Genomic DNA, 20,242 nt, shown 5'->3' with positions numbered 1-20,242 from the left:
CTTCATGTATCTTGATAATTATTATTAGCTACTTCCTTTAATTTGATATCGAGCTCTACTACCATAATATCCTCATTTATCTCTTTAAATCTTTGAATAGACATTTTATCTAAAAGGAAAGAGCTGAGGTATGTTTTGGTATAGCTTTTTCATGGGATGATTTTAGCAAAGTGAATTGAATATATGCTATCAATAAAATGTAATACAGTAATGACTATGATAATGAACTGATGTGAAGTGTGAACAATTTTCAAAAAACTTCCTTTTTTTAACCATTCAAACTTTTTTTTGTCTTTTCCTCTTTTTAACACAAACAAAACTATAATAATTATATCTATCAGAAATATAGAAGTAAAGAATTATATTATGGTGTACCATTTTTATTTCCTTTCCCTCGCGCATGATAATGGATAAACTTAATTTGTGTTGACCAGTGATAAAATCACAAGTGAAGAAACACTCACACACACAAAAACACTGCTACTCAATATATGATTCTTTTGGTGAAATTAGTATGGTTATAATTAATTTCATCTAAATAAGATACTAACACGTACGTTTTTAGAACATAAATATGGAACCAATTCGTCTTATTGCATAAAGATAAACACATTTGTTATTCTTAACCTACCTAGCTAGCTATAGACACATAACAACAAAAAGCAACTAACTAATTATTACACGATAAAACTCACAAACCTAATTTAAACTCACTTACCATTAAAGCTAGCTAGCTAGCTAGTAAATGTATTATTCAACGTACATTAGTTGGTAAACAATTAAAATGATACTTTCATTGCGGTGCCGATCCATGTTGTTGCTTAAGTGACCTTCCGCGTGGCCTCTAGCTTGGCCACCGCCGCAACACTGTCGCCACCACTATTCTTTTTTGGTGGTTGCGTCGTCGGATTCTGGTTAATTGGCCTCTTGGTGACTTTTTCTAGGCACATCTTGTTTTCACTTCTCAAGAACTTGAAAACACATTCGTCTCCTTTTGATAAGTTATTACTTCTCTTGAAATCAAGCCACCCGGCTGATAAAAAGTACCTTACTGTCGCATTGCCTGTATCCAAGCCGATGCCCATCCGCCATTCGTTTCCCCCAATACCCTTCAGCATTATGGTCCTTTTATCTTCAATCTTCGCCAAGCGAACAAAGTCCCTTGGAAGCCGCTGGTTTTAATTAGCGCAACACATAAAAATTAAGGTTAATTAGCATAATTTTAAGTTGCAAAAATTTGTTACAATAATTAATGAGAATAATAATAATTATAATAATATATCTCGTCTTAATTAATTGTCATATATAGTGCTTACCAACATAGTGTTATGAGATTTAGATACAACTGTTACGAAGAAAGGATCACCATCACCTTCATCCTCACTAAGAGTAGAAACAATTACTTTGTTGTCGTCATCGTCACCATTAAAAACAAAAACATCAGGTTCGACCCGGTGATTTGGGGGCAAACTCCTTTCCAATCCATGTGAACTATAGACTGACATTTTGATCCTAGATTGATGATCATCAACTATCCTAAATAAGACTATATCCCCGGGACGAAACTGGGCATCTTGAACCACATTCCTCCATCCGTTAGTAAACCATAATCCTTCACCAATTTTTTCAACTTTAACCTCCCATGAATACCCTCCATTTGCCGATAAAGTAATCGGGTCATCCTTAGGTACTTTGTTGTTGAAGTACGTCGTTGAAGCGATAGATGGTATTTCCTGCAAGATAGAAATAGATTTCGTCAACAATAAATAAACTATACATTCTTGAATAAATCATCAAAAAAGACATACAAGATATGATGTACTACTTACGAGTTCAGCGGAAGATGGATCGAGCAAGGTCTTCCAAAACAGAGAAGGTGGTGGTCGACGACGAGCCATTTGAATTTAAGTACAACAATATTTACGAGTATAAATTAGTTAGCTAGAATTTGGAAATTAAATATATTTGCCTGAGCGAAACTTGATGTTGTTTTAAGTACTAGCTCGTATGAAATTAAATGGGAAAGAAAGATGAGATGAGATAGGTTGACTTTGGAGTCAAACTTCAGATATGAATTACAGTAAGTTATTGAAAGAGAAATATATGTGTTGTTTCGCTAGAGATCGTTGTTATTAATTGTGAACTGAAAGTAAAAGATGAAAATGGGAATGTTACAAAGAAGGTGTGGGGGATGCAGTTGATGAATATGGTCCGTTAGATTAATACTACTATGAGTACTACCTTTATTTTTTTGCCAGTTTGCAAAACTATCTATATTTTCTACAGTCCATCGAAAAAATCAAATTAACATTTTTAGCAACTTTATTCTAACTTGTATTATTAGATTGGACCAGTAATTAAATGGTTTGTCTTTTCGAATTTCATTGTTTCATATTTTAAGATGCTAACTAATTGCATTTTTTATGATGTATATCACAGATAGATAAGGGGTATGTGTAAATCTTGGGAAAAGTTATTTTATAACCAATCTTAATTTAGTACCATTATGATTAAATCTCAACTATTTATCTTGTTTTCTTTTTTCAAATCTCAACTACTAATTTTTTTTCTCATGTATCCTTTCTTCTCCCTCCTCCTTTCTCTCCGGCCACCGCCTCCTCTTCCTTCTTTTCTGCGAGACAACCACCATCTCCGATCACCCTAGCCACGGCGCTGGCGCTGACAGCAAGGGCAACGCCCGTGTCGTATCAAACCTCCACCATCTCTTGTATCGCCGCCCATCAAATACATACGATTCCTATATGCGTTCGCTGACAACCCCTTTAGAACGGATGAGGGCAACGCCCATACCGTATCCACCGGTAAACGGAACTGATTCTCGCCAGAAATGTTGCCGGAGATGTCATTGTCGTCGCCGGATTCTGGAAAACGGAATTTGAAATTTGAGTAGAGAAAAAAAAATGAATGGTTGAGATTTGGTCCTAATAGTTCTAATTTAAAATTGGTTCTAAAATAACCCACCCTGTAAATCTTAGAACTTGACCGAATGCTTTTCTCATATTTTATTATTAGTCAAATACGAAGTAATATCGATAACAAACAATAACTATATATATAAAGTGCTTGATGTCTACTATATATAGTAGAAAATGCATGACAACGAAAATCAAGATCTTGTTAAAGAAAATAATTGGTCATTGGCTGCTTCAATATTGAAAAAAAATGCATATGATAAAGACAACCATTATACAAGTATAAATTATCGTTTTAATTATGCTCGTTCAAAATATAACAAACTATATACCTAGCTTCATATAAGCTATATTTCAAAATGGGTTTTAAGAAAACCGATATTTAATTTATATAGAGATGATCAGTCGATTAGCTTGATTATGTTTCAAATACCTTAAAAATAGTCATGCTTAATTAATTACAAGGTTACAAATGGACATCTTTTGACGGTTTCTCCCTGAGCGAAATACTCAGGACCGACCCTTTTCTAGGTTTATGGAAATTGATCATTTATTTTACACAAAAATATAAATAAATAAATTTTATTCTACACAAAAATAGAAGTACGTGCTAGTTTTAGGCTGGAGTGGAAACTTGTGGAAAGATCATACGTACATTAAATATTCTAGCATATTTTTATCTTTAGGACCAGTATATTACCTAAGCTTCGAGCTTGCCCTTATACAATTAATACGTTATCTTTGTTTATAGGTTTGAATCAAAATATCAAATCATATAGTGGAAAAGACAAAATCGATAGGTCACATTAATTTTACACTACACTTACAATATAAGATCGTAAGTTAATATAATTGGTATGAATTTGAAGAATACACTATAAAACTTTTAACTTTATAATGAAAGTTTTATAATAGACATTGAGACTAGAAAAGACATTATTGTTAGTTTTGATGAAGATTTTTAAAAAGAATACTGACTTGAAAAGACAAAAAAAGTGAAAGCATGGGAAATTCTTGTGTAGATGATTAATTAAAGCACTAGTACAAAATTGGAACAATAGAGACCGGTCAAACGATTGAGACCGATTGCTCTCTTAAAAGCAAGGAAGAGGTGACGACGAAGAAAATATATAGGAGAAATCATTGTTTGAAAAGGCCTAATAAACTTGAAAACTAAAATTAAGCTATGTCACCCATTATTATTGTTATATATATTTTCCATGTTAATTGTGCATGTGTTAGTCCCATGTTGATTAAGTCTCAATCAAAAACAACTCAGACTATCCTAAAATCCAAACCTTTCAAAAATGTAAATAATGAGATAGATCGATGATACATCAAATAAGGAAACCTGTGTGAACTGGGACTTCACATGCAATTACGCAAAATCCCACTGTCCCAAACTATGCAAACTTATAACAACTAGCCATCATTACCGTTTTCTAGCCACCATTATTGTATTACTTATTATTAATGTCTTATAGTAATTAATTTCTTATTAATGTCTTATAATAATAATTACTAAATGGACAATCAGTTGACGAAATGGGCAACAAATTAAAAAGGCAGGGACGGCCTTATATACGAAATTACAGGTCAAGGCACCACAAGAAAAGAAAAAACGTACGTTTTTTTTTAAAAAATAGTACGAAATTAAGAAGTCGTCGCAATTACTTCTTTGCAATGTTAATTGTGACGACAGGGTGTCGTGCAAAAAAAATCATCGCAAAAAACATTTTTTCTTGTATTGATGATAATGCTAATAATTATATATATCATGCATGTTAGTTTTTTTATTATTAGTATCATTCTCATTAATCAAATTGATCGAATTACTACATCATGTTAGTTTATTACGTACTCCGTATAAATTATTGTTAACCATCATTATCTATTTCCTATTCCTATATATGTATAGACAAGGTCATTCATAAGTAATTAAGTATGTAAAAGAAGGTGTAATAAAGAAAGAAAAGCATCGAATGAATTGAAAAAGTAAAACGACCCATATATAGCAGGAGTGTTTATTTTTGTGTTTCTAGTATTTTATTATTACTGGTACACGCATGAGTATTATTAAACTTTAATTTTATCAGCTACATTATTAATATCAGTTTCTGATTTTGGATAGTGGTGAATTGTGATGAAAGAAAATGCATGAGAGATATATGAATAAATACAACTAACACAATGGTCATGAAGATAAATGATCCTTATTGAGTCTTAATTTTTACAGCAACTTGATCTTGATATATAGCTAGCTAGAGAGGGTAAAAATTAACCATCAACTATACCTCCCCAGTCAGAAATTATGTACAGGTAATGTTATCTGCTGGTTAATTGCATAATTTCTTATGAGTTCAAAAGTAAAACTGATTTGAAATAGACTAGTTACTTCGCGTTGTGATTTTTTTTTTTTAACTGATTATATATTGTGAACTGATTATTACATTATATATTTAATTGGCTAAGTGATGGATTTCTCAAAGACTACATTGTATAAGCGAACACGGTCTTGTTTTGATAAATTTTACTTGGAGTATAATGAGAAAAAGGGTTATAAGAGGGTTCGCAAAGATGAAGGAAATAGGGAGGAGGACAAGACTGGGAAATCAAGTGAGCTGGGCTTAAAAAAGGTGAAAATTGAAACTGATGGTTTTTTTCGTAAGACGGAGACAAATTTGGGGAAAGTTTCGAACAAGGGTAAGAATGTGAAGCTAGTTGATCAGTTTATTGATGATTCAGAGAATGATGATGATGAGGAGGAGGAGGATGAGGATGATGATGATGACGATGATTATGATGATGATGATGATGATGATGATGATGATGATGATGATAAGGAATTTGTAGTTGACGATGATGATGATGATGATGACGAAGATGATGATGATGATGTGAAGTTGATCAGTAAGAAGTGTGAGAGGAAACAAATTCAGTCTGATGTGGAACGGGTTTTTGTAAGTGCTAAAGGCAAAAAAAAGTTCGTTAAGGATTCTGGTGCCGCGGCGAATAGGGATTGTTCAAGTGGGAAAAAGGGGTTGAGGGAAACTTTGAAAGGTGTTGGTAAGTGTTTGAGGACAAATGATGCTCATTTGACAAAGAGTTGTGGGAGGGACGGCAAGAAAGATGCTGATGTAGGTTTCAGTGGCTGTGAGATTGATGTCGAAAGTGATGATGATGATGATGATGATGATGATGATGATGATGATGATGAAGGTGTATTGTACTTGGGCGATAATGTATCATGTTTGGATAATTATGATCTGTCGCATTGTTCTCGTGTGGAAAGCAATGAGGTGAAGGTGAGTCCAGTTGTGGAGCTGGACTCGATTTGGGTAGATGAGGATGGTGACGGTTCACAGACGTTTAAGTTGTCTGATGACGAAAAAGAGGATAATTCTCATCAGAAGACGGAGTCACATGAAGAGAATAATAGCGTTGGAAAGGACATGGAGCCAACTGAGGATGATGATGATGTCACAATTGCTAGCTTGAGCTCTTCGAGTGATAATGATGAAGATGGGAGCGCCACGGATGATGAAGATAGCGATTATGATAATAATGAAGGGACGAAGAACAAGAATGGTACTATTGTTTTTGAGCCCGGGGTTCGTAAAAAGAAGCATGATGGTGGGATTGATATTTTAGGGAAAGCTAAGGAGGAGGGTGCTTTAAAGAGAAGGAGGACTGACGACACTGATGCTTTTGTGCCATCAGTTGATGAAATGGGCAACCAAAAGGCTGCAGGGACGACGGCCACTATTAGAAAGTATGATCATCGGTTTGGAAATGAATTTGATGTGTCTAAGATTCTCACAGATACTTTAAGAGAGGATGGGGATGGTGGAGATAAGCTGCTCAGAAGTTATATGATTTCTAAAGAGGAACCAGCTCTAGACTGCAGTAGTCCTCTAAAAGAAACCCCTGTTAAGAAATTTGTTCGGTCACATACGTTTAGAATTAAACTCGACGAGGAAGATATAATAAAGCCAGAAAGTGAGGTTGCAGTGGATAAGCTTTTCGAGGAAATGAACGTGAACTTACAGTATTTAGAAATGGGATGCTCTAGCACTACTGCGGTAAGTACTATTCATCATCTGTACGTACTTAAGATACATCAATCTGTGATTTAGTCCTGCATTGTGTCATATGTTATTCTTTATAGTTGCTTGTACGATTAAAAATTCTGATAATTGTTCATGTTCGTAACTGGTAATCAAGTGAGTTTGGTTTTTCTGTCACGATTGAGAATGTGACTTTTAAAGTGCAAAAAAGTTAATTAATTATGAGTTGTTTAACTTCACGATATGTACAGGTTAATTGTGCTGATGACGACAAAGGAGTGGATAAAACAAGGACCTCTTGTCGCGAAGGAAAACATCGACTAACTCTTAATGAAGAGTTTGGGATTATCTGTAGATGTTGCTCTTATGTTGAGATGGAAATAAGAGATATTTTACCTCCTCTGGTAAGTCTTCTTAACTTGTCTTATTGAGTACTGTATTATATAATTAGCTTCCAAATTTTAAATAATATCGATGGTCATTTGGTTTTATATGCAGAGTAAAAATGGGACGGGCGGGTTTGGCAGGCATAGATATGATGATAGAACAGAGGACGGCATGAAGTTTTCTGACCTTCCAGCCGCTAACTGCAGTGATGCCAGAGGGACTAAGTATGGCGATAAAGGGACAGTTTGGGACTTGGTTCCCGGGGTTAAAGAATCCATGTATCCACATCAACGCGAGGGTTTTGAGTTCATTTGGAAAAAAATAGCTGGTGGTACCTACATTGATAAGTTGGAAAAACGTCTTCCTGTTGGTGGAAGTGGATGCATAATCAACCATGCCCCTGGAACTGGAAAAAGCCGGCTCACAATCGTTTTTCTCCAGGCGTTTTTGAAAATGTATCCGGATGCGAGGCCAGTGATTGTCGCTCCTCGTTCTATGCTGCTCACTTGGGAAGAAGAATTTAAAAAATGGAATGTTGATTTTCCGTTTTATAACTTGAACAGTAACGAATGTTCTGGACAGGAAGATGCAGTGGCGTTAAATGTTGTAAAACGATTTGGGAATGTAAGAAGTATACATTGTAACCGTTTGTTGAAGTTATATTCCTGGAATAGAAAATCAAGCGTTTTGGGGATCACGTATAGATTGTTTGAAATCCTAGCTGGTGATGAAGATGGCCGGAAGAGAAAAAAAGTGCCGTCGAGCAGTGAGATGAAGGAAATTCTGCTTCAAGTTCCTAGTCTTTTAGTACTTGATGAAGGGCACACTCCCCGGAATGATGAAAGTCTTATGTGGAAGGCGTTGCTAAACGGAAACACAAATAGGAGAATCATTCTGTCTGGAACTCCCTTCCAGAACAATTTCGATGAGTTGTATAATACCCTCTGCTTGGTAAATCCCTTACTACTGTCGTTCTTTGGGTTGTCGTCGACTTTAAGAAGGAATCACAGGTCTGGCAAAAAGAAGGCAAGAGGGCAATGGGATTATTCTATCACAAGTAATTCTTTCAAAAGGAGTCAACCGAAAATCCATGAAATTAAAGCCATGGTTGACCCTTTTGTCCATGTGCATAAGGGAACAATTCTTCAAGAAACGCTTCCCGGTTTAAGGGATGCTCTGGTTGTTTTAAAGCCCACTGAAATGCAGCAAATACTTCTTGGAAAGATGTTTGTGGGAAAATCGAATCTAGATATGGACCATGTTAGATCATTAGTATCCATTCATCCTTCACTGCTCCCCACAAACTCTGTTGCTAACAAGGGTCGTTTATTTAAAATGCTTAAAGCGTCAAAAAACAACCCTAATGCTGGAGTTAAGACTAATTTCTTGATGGAACTTATTAAGCTCAGTGAAGCACTAAATGAGAAGGTTTTAGTCTTTTGTCAGTTCATCAAGCCATTGAAATTTTTAAAGAAACTTTTCAAAACTAACTTCAGCTGGGTTGAAGGAAGGGATTTCTTGTACATGGATGGACAACAAGAAGAGAAGCGTAGACAAAACTCAATTAGTACACTTAACGATCCTAAAAGTGAAGTTAAGTTACTTCTTGCATCTATTAAGGCATGTTCCGAAGGGATTAATTTGGTAGGCGCATCAAGAGTTGTGTTGCTCGATGTTCAATGGAATCCGTCTGTGGAGAGACAAGCTATAAGCCGGGCATACAGACTAGGTCAAAAGAAAGTTGTTTATATTTACCATCTTGTAACAGGATCAATGGAGGGTGATAAATATATTAGGCAGGTTAAGAAGAGTCATTTGTCAGAATTGGTCTTTTCCTCCAAGAACAAAGAAGACGGTTCGGGTCAGCCTAAAATATCACATCATCTACAGTTTATGAAGATCGGATTTTAGAAGAGATGGTACAACATGAAAAGCTAAGGGGCATGTTCGAAAAGGTGATTTACCAACCCAAAGAAGCAGAAGATCTCTTCGACGCTTTTGGTTGATTTTGTAGACTGCTCAGGTACAATATCATTAGCTTCTATATATGGTTTTTAGTTATATATTCTGTTTTGAGAACAAGTGCTCTAGCTGAATTATTTCATATTCTTGTCATGATTGATTTTGTTGTGCCATTCATACTATTATTTCCGAAAACTTTTCTCATTAAGTTTGGATAGACAACATGGTTTGGGCTTCTTTATTTCCTGAATGACTTGGGCAAATTTTGACTCAAATGACAGGGCAGAGCTTAAATAGGAATTAATAATCATTCCCAAAAGCATATGTTTTGTGCTTTTAAAAAGTACAAGCTCTATATTTTTACCGTATAAACTATAAAGAATTCTCTGTTTGTTTTTTTGTTTTTTTTTTTGCTACGTATTGTTTGGATGTCTTTGTTGGATCGGTTATCGAAAATAACTCCAGTTTCCATGTTCTTCTATGTGCATTCAGCTTCCTGAAGTAAACATGACATTAGTAGCACGATTGTGACATGGATTGGCTGCCGGAAAGTTGGAAATGAAATCACTATTGCCTCATAGCTGCAAAATTGTATATCAGATTAACCTTTGACATATTTGACTATCACTGTTTGACTAGTGACTAGCATATGAAAGTTGGTAGCAATTTTTGAAAAACTGGTTGACCAAATGTAAGTTTCTGTTTATAAAATGAATTACGTTTGATGAATTTTATGCATTTTAACAGAATAATTGAATACTTTAAACCTGGATGATTCTTGAGTTTTTATTACAAAAGACTGAAAGAGGAATGATGATATTATTAAACAAGTGATATTATAGGCATGCTAACTGCTTAGCCGAATGCAGAATTTTAGCTCATCTAATTTTGATTACTCTATAATTTCGAGTTATCAAGAAAACCAAACATCCTGATTAATTTGGTATGCTACTGAAAACGTTCTGATTCAAGTTTTTTGATGGACCAAATTCGAAAAATTTACGACGAAGAATGAAATAGACAGTAAACATGAAATGATAATTTAAAGATTGGACGCACAAGAATACTAATAAGGCTTCTCCCATCCATAACATCTGCGCTGTCACATGAACACCACATTTTCCAATAACACTCTTAGCATTCATACCTTATTCTCGCCACATCCTCATCTCATCCTCAAAACTTCCTTTTTTTTCTGATTGGTTGATAAACTCTCTGTCCCCACCCAAACCCCGCCACTTTTCCCTCCCCTCATCCTCTCATGTCTAAAACTAGAAGACCACTCTGAGGATGAGTCGGTGCCATCCATATCCTCCCACGATGAGTTGAGGATGAGTGGCAGGACGTGTGGATGGCAGAGGCCTAAGTGGCATGTAGGAATAATAAACAGAAGGAAAATGGGAGGGGGACATGTAGGAATGTATTTGTCCCACATCGGCTGCTTAAATAAAAGAAAAGGGGTGGAGCTGATTAAACAAGACAAGAAGTTTAGGCATTTGAAAAGAACTCAGTCGCGCAAACTATTCTTTCACATTTTACTAAAGAATACCGCATGTTCACCGCATATCAGTATCATTAGCACACATGAATTAGATGATCAATGTTCCAGCAATATTCCTCTCATTGTGGGGTGTGACCAAACAAGCTCAAAAATGACATCAAACTTGTAACTGAAAAGCACCCAGTTCCATCAAACATCCACTGCCATAAGTCCTTACCAATTCACATCGAGACCTGAAAACATTTAGTTGTCTTTCTCTTCATTCCACAAATGACAATAACAAGCAACATCATTCATTGATCATTCTATGAGTGTCAAGTGACATTAACCAGCAACACCAAAACATCATTCTTTCTGTTGCATAAGAGTCATCCACTCACTTATAATAATACTTATTTTGATATACATGCCAAATAAAGTTTGACTAGTAATGTTGTTTCATAAAACTGTTTCAACTCTGGATCGTTATGATAACACCATTATCAAAAAATACAGAAGACTACAGAAGACGGTTGTTGACTATTTCAAACGTCTATATGTAATTTGAGTAAATACAAATTGAAAAATATCGACCAACATAAACTCTACAATATACATCGGTATGCGATAACCACAAACTACCATAATTGTTTTCTATTAATAACAAGCTCCATAAACACTATCAACGAAGGACTCAAGAAAACTAAATGTATACAATGAGACATTTATATGAAAGTTGTTTAAATGGTCTCTTATTAAGTTTCAATATCAATGCTAACACTATATAACCTGGTGCAGAACTGGCAACTACCATGCCACCTTGTTTGCCATTCAATCTTGCAGCAAACCTACATAGGTTGTAAAAGTAGGAGTCGGGGTTAGCCTTTCAAATTCAACAAGACTTTTTCAACTTCAATATCAACAATGTTGATTTTCAAAGAAACTATATAGAAAAGTTACCAAATTTGCAGTTTTGAAATTGATTGGTTAAATCAATTATATCATCATTTTTGTTGTCATGTAGTTATGTATTCAATCCTAGACTGCAGCAGCTTATGGAACTTCTGTGATGGTATACTGGGACGCATGATCGTTTTTCGGCCTCTACGCACCATAGAGTCTTCTGTATCTAATACATAGGATATCTGCCAACCACAAGTCAACACAATCTTTCAGAATTAGGAGTATCAAAGTAACATTTCAAACATATAACAAACTGGTCTTTTGATTTTCTTTCTTGTTCAGAAAAGCCATAAGTCAAAAAGAAAGTTTAAATTTGAGGAAAAGCTATTAAATAGGTCCTTTTCATTCTATTAAAACCAACAAAATGATCAATTGTCACCCTGCTGTCATGATGGGCAGGTCAATGATATTGGCAGTTGCAACAAAAAAGCCTTGACAGATAAGATCTTACCTTATGTGTAATGCAATTTATCTTGCATTCCATCCCGTTTAAAATTTGTAGTCCCTCCATGGCTTGCATCATTGCCAAGTCTTCATCTTCACAAGCATATTTTCTTCTATTCCTGTAAAAGTTTAAGTTACAGAAGAATGCTAAGTCTTCATCTTCAGCAAAAAAGAAAGAGAAAAAGCAAAGCCGACACTACTACAAATATGCAATTTGCGCAAACTTTCTATTTAAAATTGCATGAAAAATATGTAAAATATTGCAAAATAGTTCTCAATTATATACAATTAAGATATGTAGTATTACTAAAAACGCCATCACATAGTCATACTTAGTATTTTAGAAAAATTATATCGTATGAATAATCAAAGATAAAACTTCGTATACACTGCAAGGTGTAAAGATCAATTTGTATCTTCAACACTTTGCAAGGGTTGGAAGATGTTGGGTTTTTGTATACTCTTCTCTACAATGATAAGTGCAAAACTTGATACATTTTATTTTTTTCCTTACTTATAAATGTGAATAAATTTTCACCTTTACTAGTGAAAATTACTATATATAAATTTACATATTTTCTTAATGGTGTGGGAAAAAGGTGTGCAAATTGCATATTTGTGGTATTGACAGAGATCCAATTTCTAAAATGTGATAGGACTTTTTTCATGCTCAATACCTCTTCAAGAATATCTCGGCCTTCTGTTTTCCAGGAATAACTGGAAGGGGCTCAATGCTTGGATAGGCTACAAAAGTTGGGTCTATCAAAAAGGCGGGTGGTTCTGACATCTCACATTCAGAGTCCATTTGCCAGATACTCAACCGGGTTCGACTGTCAGCTTCTGGTATCATTGACTGTAATGACACAAAACACAGTAACCAAATAATACCATTGTCGTTCATATCCATATAGATAACACATGAGTTAGTACTACTTACATGCTCAAATCTGTATAGGTTATCATCGTTAACAATCACTCTTGAATTTGCATTGTAGAGTTCATACATAAATCCTCCAGGTTTTCTCATATGTTCATATGCATAGAGATGCAGGAGCTTGTTATCAACCTCATCCATAGCGATTGCTAGCAGCTGTGGAAGATATAATTATGGCACTAAATTCAGAGTCATGTGGAAGATTATGAAAAACGAATTACAAGAATACAGACAGCTGACCATTATACTATGACACTTGGTTTTGAGCTACAAACTACTCTGTTTCTCCGCATGACTGATATTGGAAGGTTTGAGGAGTTGAAATTTGCAAAAACCAGTAACAAATCATCCTTCTTGTTCAAGTTCCCACACTCTTGCAAAGCAATCTTTTTGTTTCTCTTTTTTTATGAGAACTAGTGATGCACAAGAGCCTAGTCGTAGAAAAGGTGCTTAAGTTTTGGTTCTGAAACCCTTGCTACGAAAAAAGGCCTGTTTAGGCTTAGCCTGGTCCTAACCCAGCGCACTTAAATATTTGAATTATTTCATTTATTATTAAAGATGATATTATTAACTTGTGAAAACAGTTAAATTTAAACAAAAAAACTTAAAAGTAAATAGTATATTTAACAGGTTAATTACTTTATGAAGAATATAAAGCATTAAAAATTGTGCATCACTCACGAGAATGATGGATTATCTATGATAAATGAAAAAAGTCACACAAAATGGTTCAAAGGTAAATCACTTTAAACAAGGTTAGTGAAAGTAAATGAGCATGTCACCTGTTTAGAAAGCATGTAGATAAGCTTGTCTAATGTGAAGACAGGAAATGACCAGGTGCCAAGAACCGTTCGACATTCATCTTCATATTTTGCACTATCTACAGCACCACCAAGAAATGTATACAGTAGATCCAAGAATCTAAACCACCGAAAAGAAAAATAAGAAATAATACATAACAATAATCGTTGAGTGACATTAAAGACAGAATCAAACCTAGCATATGAATCATTAGATGTTTTGTCATTTGAACCTCTCCAATTATCATTGGCAGACTTTTCCTTTGCTTCCTTCAATCTTGAATATAGTGTCTGTTGATTAAAGAAAAAAACTAACGATAAATTACAGGAATTGGTAGTAGTAGTAGTATTTGTTAACAGTTAGTAACACCATGAGTCTGTGAGCCTTACATGATGGAGTCTAAAGAAAACGTAAAAGGCATCACTTCCATAAAAGACCCGCAGGTCATTCTTGACATTATGTGATGTTGCAGGGGGATACTTTGTAAGCGGCTTCACTGTTTCTAAAAAACGTTTTGCCGCTTCACCTTCCTTTTCGGCCTTGTTATCATGTACCCCATCATTTTCTTCAGGGGAGCAATCCTCTAGATCAGCACTTTCGCTACCCGAAACTTCGCCATTCTCACTATTGCACGATAACCTATGTGCACTTTCATCGCCTTCCTCATCTGCTTCATTTTCTGAAGCCCCTTCAGAACATCTGTTTTGGTACTTTCGTTTAGTATCACTGTCTTTAAATGTAAAAAAATTATCTTCCTCATAATCTTCATTTGGAGATAATTTACCTTCCTCTCTTTCTACTTTTTTGATGTGAGAACCATTTACTTTAACACCATTATTATCGTTTACCAAACAATCTCGTGAAGAACCTGACTGCTCTGTTAAATCTTTATGGGCATCTATTACCTCACTTTGTCTAACACCAGAGTTGCCACTTCTCTTGGCAGATTTGGTGACACCATGACCGGCATCTATGAGTTCAGGGCGAGGTGGAACAAGGAACATAGGTTCCACAAAAGTAGTCCAGATCTTCATGACTTTATCAAATTGTTCAGGGGTGCAATTTTGTGGAATATAATACTTCATAAGCTGATATATGTCTTCATGAATATCCAACTCACAATAATGAAATTCTTGATGAGGTGTACTATTTTGTCTTTTCCCAGATGCAAAATGATGATAAATTTTTTCCTCTTTAAATTTCTCTTCACTGATTTCATTAATTTCCGCCAATAATGCTGAAATATGAAAAAACATGAATTATAAAACTAATGAGAGCTATAGCCAGTTGGTGAATATGGAAGCTTTTATGGACTTACATTTCTAATTACCTTTAGCACTCAAGCTCTTCGAATCTTGTTGTTTGAAATAAAAGCTGCGATGATCAAGTGACTTGTGATAGTTTTTGGCATAGATATCAGCCCAAACCTTACTAAAATCAAGACGACACCTTGCCCATTCTTCTTGTTTCTGCTTCAAACGAGTTAATAATACTGGCAGAGCAAGAGATGCATTCTTTTTTAATACATCCATCACATCAAGCCCATTATCTCCGTATAGACGTTCAATGCACCTCAATTGTAAAGCTGAACAAAAAAAAACATCAAAAACTAATCAACAAACAGTTTAAGATTAGTATAGGTGGCAGTATGAGTGGATCGGACGGGTAGAGTAATGGTTCAAAACAAGTAATCTTTTGATACAGGTCAAAACAGGGTGGCCTGAGCAAACATTATTGGCGTTTAAAGAATCTTAAACTTTTTTACTTAACATTAGCACGTAAGATATGATTATAAGAGTTATTCTATTTCGGAAATACTGAATTTATGATTTAAAAAGATAATTTAGGAGTTTATAGCATATTGATAATTATTTTACCATTAGAAACGACCTAAACCATATCAACCCATTCATAAGAAAATGGTTGAAATGACATCTCTACTAATTAGTGTTCGGTAATACATTTTTCTTACCAGTAAAATGTTCTTCAACACGAACAACTCTATCTGTCTTGATTGAGTTATCATTAATCTCGTCTAAAAGTTCTTCTACACGTCTCGCAGTAGCATTCACGGATTCTAATAGCATGTCCAGTTCAAACCTGAAAAAAGGGTAGCAATAATTAATTGCCACGGAGTAAATAGTAATTAATTAACCTTCTGTAAGGTATGTATCCCTTTCATAAAGGAATTGCAGGAACAAAATAAAGGGCAAATTGCATATCAATAAGTAACATCCTTTAGTCTGACTTATAAGGGGTAAAGAACTTTGTTTAGCACTTTAACCCAAAAAAAAAAGGTACCGCGCATTCAGAAATTTCTATCAAGAGCAATCGGGTGAGCTAACAACTTTAATATGACACATCAGCATCACAGCGCCCACATCAGAAATCAAAGGTTAACATGGTTATAGTACCAACACTTCGGATGTCACGGTATCAGTATCATTTTGATCACCCAGGTCAGATTACCAAACATTAAACTGTTTTAAAGTAGGATTACCGTGAATCAAGAATAGGAAGTGCAGTAACATAAATGGGTGGAAATGAAGTTCATTATACCAAGTAGAAGCCAAACTAACGTAAGTCACCTTTCTACGCAATTTGCCCAAAATTAAGGACTAAAGCCCCTTATTAGCCTACCTGTCATCTTCGCAGCGAAATAAGCTCTCTTCGTACTGGTTTTTACGCATGTGTTTAAAAGAGTAATCCTCGCTACCAGAAGTAACAGAAACCCAATGATCGTTCAGCACATTAGCACAAAGTTTTGTTCTTTGACTTACTGAAGGAATTGGATACTGTGTCAAGAACATCCAATTGCCAATCGTTAGTTGGATAAGGTAAGAAATACTGGTTAAATGCAGAGAGCATAAGAATAGATTACATTTTTTGGTAGAAGCCTATAGCTTGGAGTGCAGCTTTTGCAGTCAGAGAGGTCAAGTTCATGAATTGGCTTCACTTGATATTCATTCTTGCTTGGAAGCAAGGATGGCTTAGATCTAGATAAACTTTTACTGCCATTGGTGGACCGATCTCGGTCTTTGGTTTCATGACATCTGTCGATTTCATCGCTGTCATTATCTTGATCTTGATCCTCTGACTTCATAGCGCCCAGTAAACTGCCACTCCACAAAGAACCTGCCAGAAAATCTAGTTCAGATAGTTTCTCTTTTACAATAACCAGTCCTGCTAAAGATGGGTGAAACAAACTCCCAAAAGTAAAAAAAACTTCTATATGACATTAAAAAGAAATAATTTGTTGTATTTACATTAGCAATATTCGCTAAAAATCCGGTAAAACTGAAAGGTTAATAGATTCTTAGTAGATAGATCAAAATACAGTTTTAATAATGCTTACCGTTCCTGTCACTACGATCAACGAACCCATTGACTTCATCCATAAGATCTGGATAAGATCCAAGTAAATTGTTCACCTAATGAAAAGATGTGTTCTTTGGTCAAGTTGATGTAACTCAAATGATGTGAAACAATACCTTGTTTGTGAGGAAAGAGTACGTAAAAACATACAGCAGAATAATTAATGACAATGTCTCAGCCTCGACACAGTGGGCAAAGGATGACATTTAGAAAAACATACAATTCAATAATATAAACTGATTGAAATTCTTAAAGATAGTGTGAAATGTAGATAGATTTACCAGTGACTTCAGTTGTGGCCGGGTAATATTTTCTGTGCAGTAATGCATAATGCACTTCAAAAACGCCTGGTAATCATCTGTGTTATGTAATACTTCCTTCACCTTCTCACGCAGACAAACCACTTGATCGCGCATATCTGCACAGTATTGATTTTTGTCAATGATGTATTTAAAACGGCTCAAGGCCCTGTATAATCTGTATCAAGTAAGCAAATGTAAATTCTACACGACATTTCAGTCTTATTATGAATTAGGAGATACCTTGATGAAATAGTTCGGTAACAGACGCCTCAAGTGTATCAGCAGATTTACATTTGTGAGTAGAACGGTTGTCTGATTTACATTTGTGGGTAGAACGGTTGTCTCTATCTTGTGAATGGTGTTCTCTATCTTCCATTTTCACTTTTTCTCTCTCACTTTGCCTCCTATGTTCCTTTTCAGGTCTAACAGATCCTTCTTTATGATTTGGATGCACCATGTCAACACTCATGTCACGTTCAGCATTACTTTTCTGCCAATGCATAAAATTTGGTTTACAAACAAAACCTATATAGATAGGCTTCTTACAATGACTACATTCCACGGGTAACAAGGAACCTACTCTTGCTTTTTATATTTAATTAATTAACATTTGACGGTCTATATTTCTCTCTAGTCTAGATCCCTTGTCGATCCTTCTCCTCATGCTTAATATCTTGTTTGAATCATTGATATTTAAGATAACTAATGTTGGTAAAGTTTAGCAAATTGGAAACTACCTTTACGGAATGCAGAGGTCTTGTCGTCCCAATGGGCGAGTTCTTATCTTCATGGCAAAGGTTATGTTTCCGACTAGAATGAACATACGGATTGGATGCTGGTGCTGAAGAGTGAGGTAAGAAATTAATGAATTCCCTAAGCAAGTCTGGCTGGTCATGAAGAAGAGCAGCAACCTGAAAGAAGATAGTAACCAACTGAACAATTTAAGGTACATCATCTTCAACATGCAAACATAAATATACAACACTTTTAAAGACAAACCTCCTGATGGACCTGGCTTATAGATTTGGCTTGCGTTCTGTACATATTCAATATATCAAGAAAAGATTTATACACACGATCATCATCTTGAAATCTCTTCTGCAAGCATATGCTATGTTAGAAGAAAACTTTCGAATGGAAACCATAATACATTATGTCAGTCTTTTGATTATAGTACATTACCTTAATTTTGTTTACAAACTGAATAGCTTCATCAAACTCCACCGGTTTCTTACCATAATGCTCATCCTTCGGTGAAAGGGTAATTTGATATCCCTTTGGAAGAAAAGTATTAAACCCCAATATTAGTTTCGGGTGCCCTTTAAACAATTCCTTCACCCGTGATACAACACCTGTCGTATCAAGCCTACACAAAAACGTACACAAAACAACGCCATTATAACTCATCGCCACAAGACTCTCAACATAATATGAATTAACCAAGACATCACTTTAGAAACCAAACCTTTGCGCCTTAAAGTCTTTCATTACTTCAAGAAACTCTCCATATATCTCCTTTCTATCATGAAACATATCTCTAACATCCTTAAGATATGTAAGAGCGTCACTAGTCGTCAACCTATTCGCACTCCCTCCACCCATAGTCCGAGGTCTCCCCGAGCTTCATACCATAAAACTCAACAAAATCAATAAACCATTCATTCAACAACATACATTTATATCTAACCTTAATCTTACCAATTTAAATCCCATATCCATATCCCCAAATAACACACATCATAAAAATCTTACCTTTTTCATCACACCCTAACTAAAAGTCTAAAACTATCAAAATTTGCTAAAAAAGTTACAAACTTTTCCACACAATGTAACATAAATCGAAATTCGATACTTACGGTCCTGAAGCAACATCATCATCTCTAGACCTCTTCATCACTGCAAATATATATATAACAATAATATTAAAAAAAACAAACTTTCTTAATAACATCATACAATCTGCAAAAAAAACAATTTAAAAATAACATAAAAAAATACCGATCTAAAAACAAAAACCTTGCGAATCTCTAGCTAAAGATCACTGTAAAAAAAAATATCATTCTGCAAAAAAAATAACAAAAAGAAATAACATCAAAAACCTTGAAATTGAAGCAAAGAATATAACAATGCAAACATCTAAAACAAATAATCTTACTATTTAAAGTGAAAAGGTTAATAATTTGCTATGAATTCAGTGGTGAAAGTTTCAAGAGTTATACATACACGCATATATATATATATATATATCTGTATCTATATATGTGTGTTTGTGCTTTTTACTGTGTGTGAAATTTATGAGTTGTTGTGATGGAATGCAGGTAGTGAAAGTTGTGAATAGTAATTGTGTTTATTGATATATGGGATATACGTATAGAAAAGTTGTATGTATAATAAAAACACACAGCTGAGTTGAGAGAGAAGGGGTTGAAAGTATAAAGAAGATGGTCTTTTTTGTTGAAGTTTTCTAATTTGTGTCAAAACTGAGAAAATTTAATGGAAAAACCGGGTATTGCCGGTGACTTTAATTTTAGATATACGATAGCATATCATATTCTTATACATCTTTATAAATTATTATACATCTTTATAAATTC

General features: G+C 34.8%; 3 protein-coding genes across 4 annotated transcripts; 1 reads left to right on the top strand and 2 right to left on the bottom strand.

Annotated features, from left to right (window-relative positions):
* Positions 1-821: 821 nt before the first annotated feature.
* LOC122597420 (putative B3 domain-containing protein REM15) lies at positions 822-1,898 on the bottom strand. The gene is made up of 3 exons (XM_043770017.1): positions 1,830-1,898; positions 1,317-1,733; positions 822-1,172 (listed from the first exon to the last, which is right to left on the bottom strand). The coding sequence occupies exons 1-3, from the start codon at positions 1,896-1,898 to the stop codon at positions 822-824; spliced, it is 837 nt and encodes a 278-aa protein (XP_043625952.1).
* Positions 1,899-5,407: 3,509 nt separating this feature from the next.
* Positions 5,408-9,298, top strand: LOC122597419 (SNF2 domain-containing protein CLASSY 3-like). Its single transcript, XM_043770016.1, has 5 exons — positions 5,408-5,636; positions 5,817-6,104; positions 6,153-7,015; positions 7,252-7,404; positions 7,499-9,298. Exons 1-5 carry the CDS (start codon positions 5,408-5,410, stop codon positions 9,296-9,298), a joined length of 3,333 nt encoding a protein of 1,110 aa, XP_043625951.1.
* Positions 9,299-11,350: 2,052 nt separating this feature from the next.
* Positions 11,351-19,849, bottom strand: LOC122596479 (paired amphipathic helix protein Sin3-like 5). 2 transcript variants are annotated; one of them, XM_043769059.1, is made up of 22 exons: positions 19,804-19,849; positions 19,647-19,709; positions 19,505-19,544; positions 19,114-19,269; positions 18,831-19,014; positions 18,648-18,746; positions 18,386-18,559; positions 17,889-18,138; positions 17,628-17,764; positions 17,327-17,402; positions 16,853-17,106; positions 16,612-16,766; positions 15,944-16,071; positions 15,302-15,556; positions 14,361-15,208; positions 14,167-14,261; positions 13,953-14,091; positions 13,174-13,326; positions 12,914-13,089; positions 12,244-12,355; positions 11,790-11,974; positions 11,351-11,677 (listed from the first exon to the last, which is right to left on the bottom strand). In XM_043769059.1, the coding sequence occupies exons 3-21, from the start codon at positions 19,540-19,542 to the stop codon at positions 11,846-11,848; spliced, it is 3,558 nt and encodes a 1,185-aa protein (XP_043624994.1). In that variant the 5' UTR covers positions 19,543-19,544; positions 19,647-19,709; positions 19,804-19,849; the 3' UTR covers positions 11,351-11,677; positions 11,790-11,845. The 2 variants fall into 2 exon arrangements, with proteins under 2 accessions (XP_043624994.1, XP_043624995.1); XM_043769060.1 differs by lacking the exon at positions 19,804-19,849 and having other exon boundaries at positions 19,665-19,702.
* Positions 19,850-20,242: the final 393 nt, after the last annotated feature.

This window comes from Erigeron canadensis, chromosome 4 (assembly GCF_010389155.1).
Source record: "Erigeron canadensis isolate Cc75 chromosome 4, C_canadensis_v1, whole genome shotgun sequence".
NCBI classification, from domain to species: domain Eukaryota; kingdom Viridiplantae; phylum Streptophyta; class Magnoliopsida; order Asterales; family Asteraceae; genus Erigeron; species Erigeron canadensis.
This window is presented reverse-complemented; position numbering and strand designations above follow the sequence as displayed.

Coding starts and splice junctions, on each gene's coding strand:
- LOC122597420 (XM_043770017.1), bottom strand. CDS start 1,898: ATGGCTCGTCGTCGACCACCACCTTCTCTGTTTTGGAAGACCTTGCTC. Junction 1,734..1,829: donor ATCCATCTTCCGCTGAACTC/GTAAGTAGTACA, acceptor TCTATCTTGCAG/GAAATACCATCTATCGCTTC. Junction 1,173..1,316: donor AATCTCATAACACTATGTTG/GTAAGCACTATA, acceptor AATTAAAACCAG/CGGCTTCCAAGGGACTTTGT.
- LOC122597419 (XM_043770016.1), top strand. CDS start 5,408: ATGGATTTCTCAAAGACTACATTGTATAAGCGAACACGGTCTTGTTTT. Junction 5,637..5,816: donor GGGGAAAGTTTCGAACAAGG/GTAAGAATGTGA, acceptor ATGATGACGAAG/ATGATGATGATGATGTGAAG. Junction 6,105..6,152: donor CTGTGAGATTGATGTCGAAA/GTGATGATGATG, acceptor ATGATGATGAAG/GTGTATTGTACTTGGGCGAT.
- LOC122596479 (XM_043769059.1), bottom strand. CDS start 19,542: ATGAAGAGGTCTAGAGATGATGATGTTGCTTCAGGACC. Junction 19,270..19,504: donor GATGATGTTGCTTCAGGACC/GTAAGTATCGAA, acceptor TATGGTATGAAG/CTCGGGGAGACCTCGGACTA. Junction 12,356..12,913: donor GCCGAGATATTCTTGAAGAG/GTATTGAGCATG, acceptor AAACTTTTACAG/GAATAGAAGAAAATATGCTT.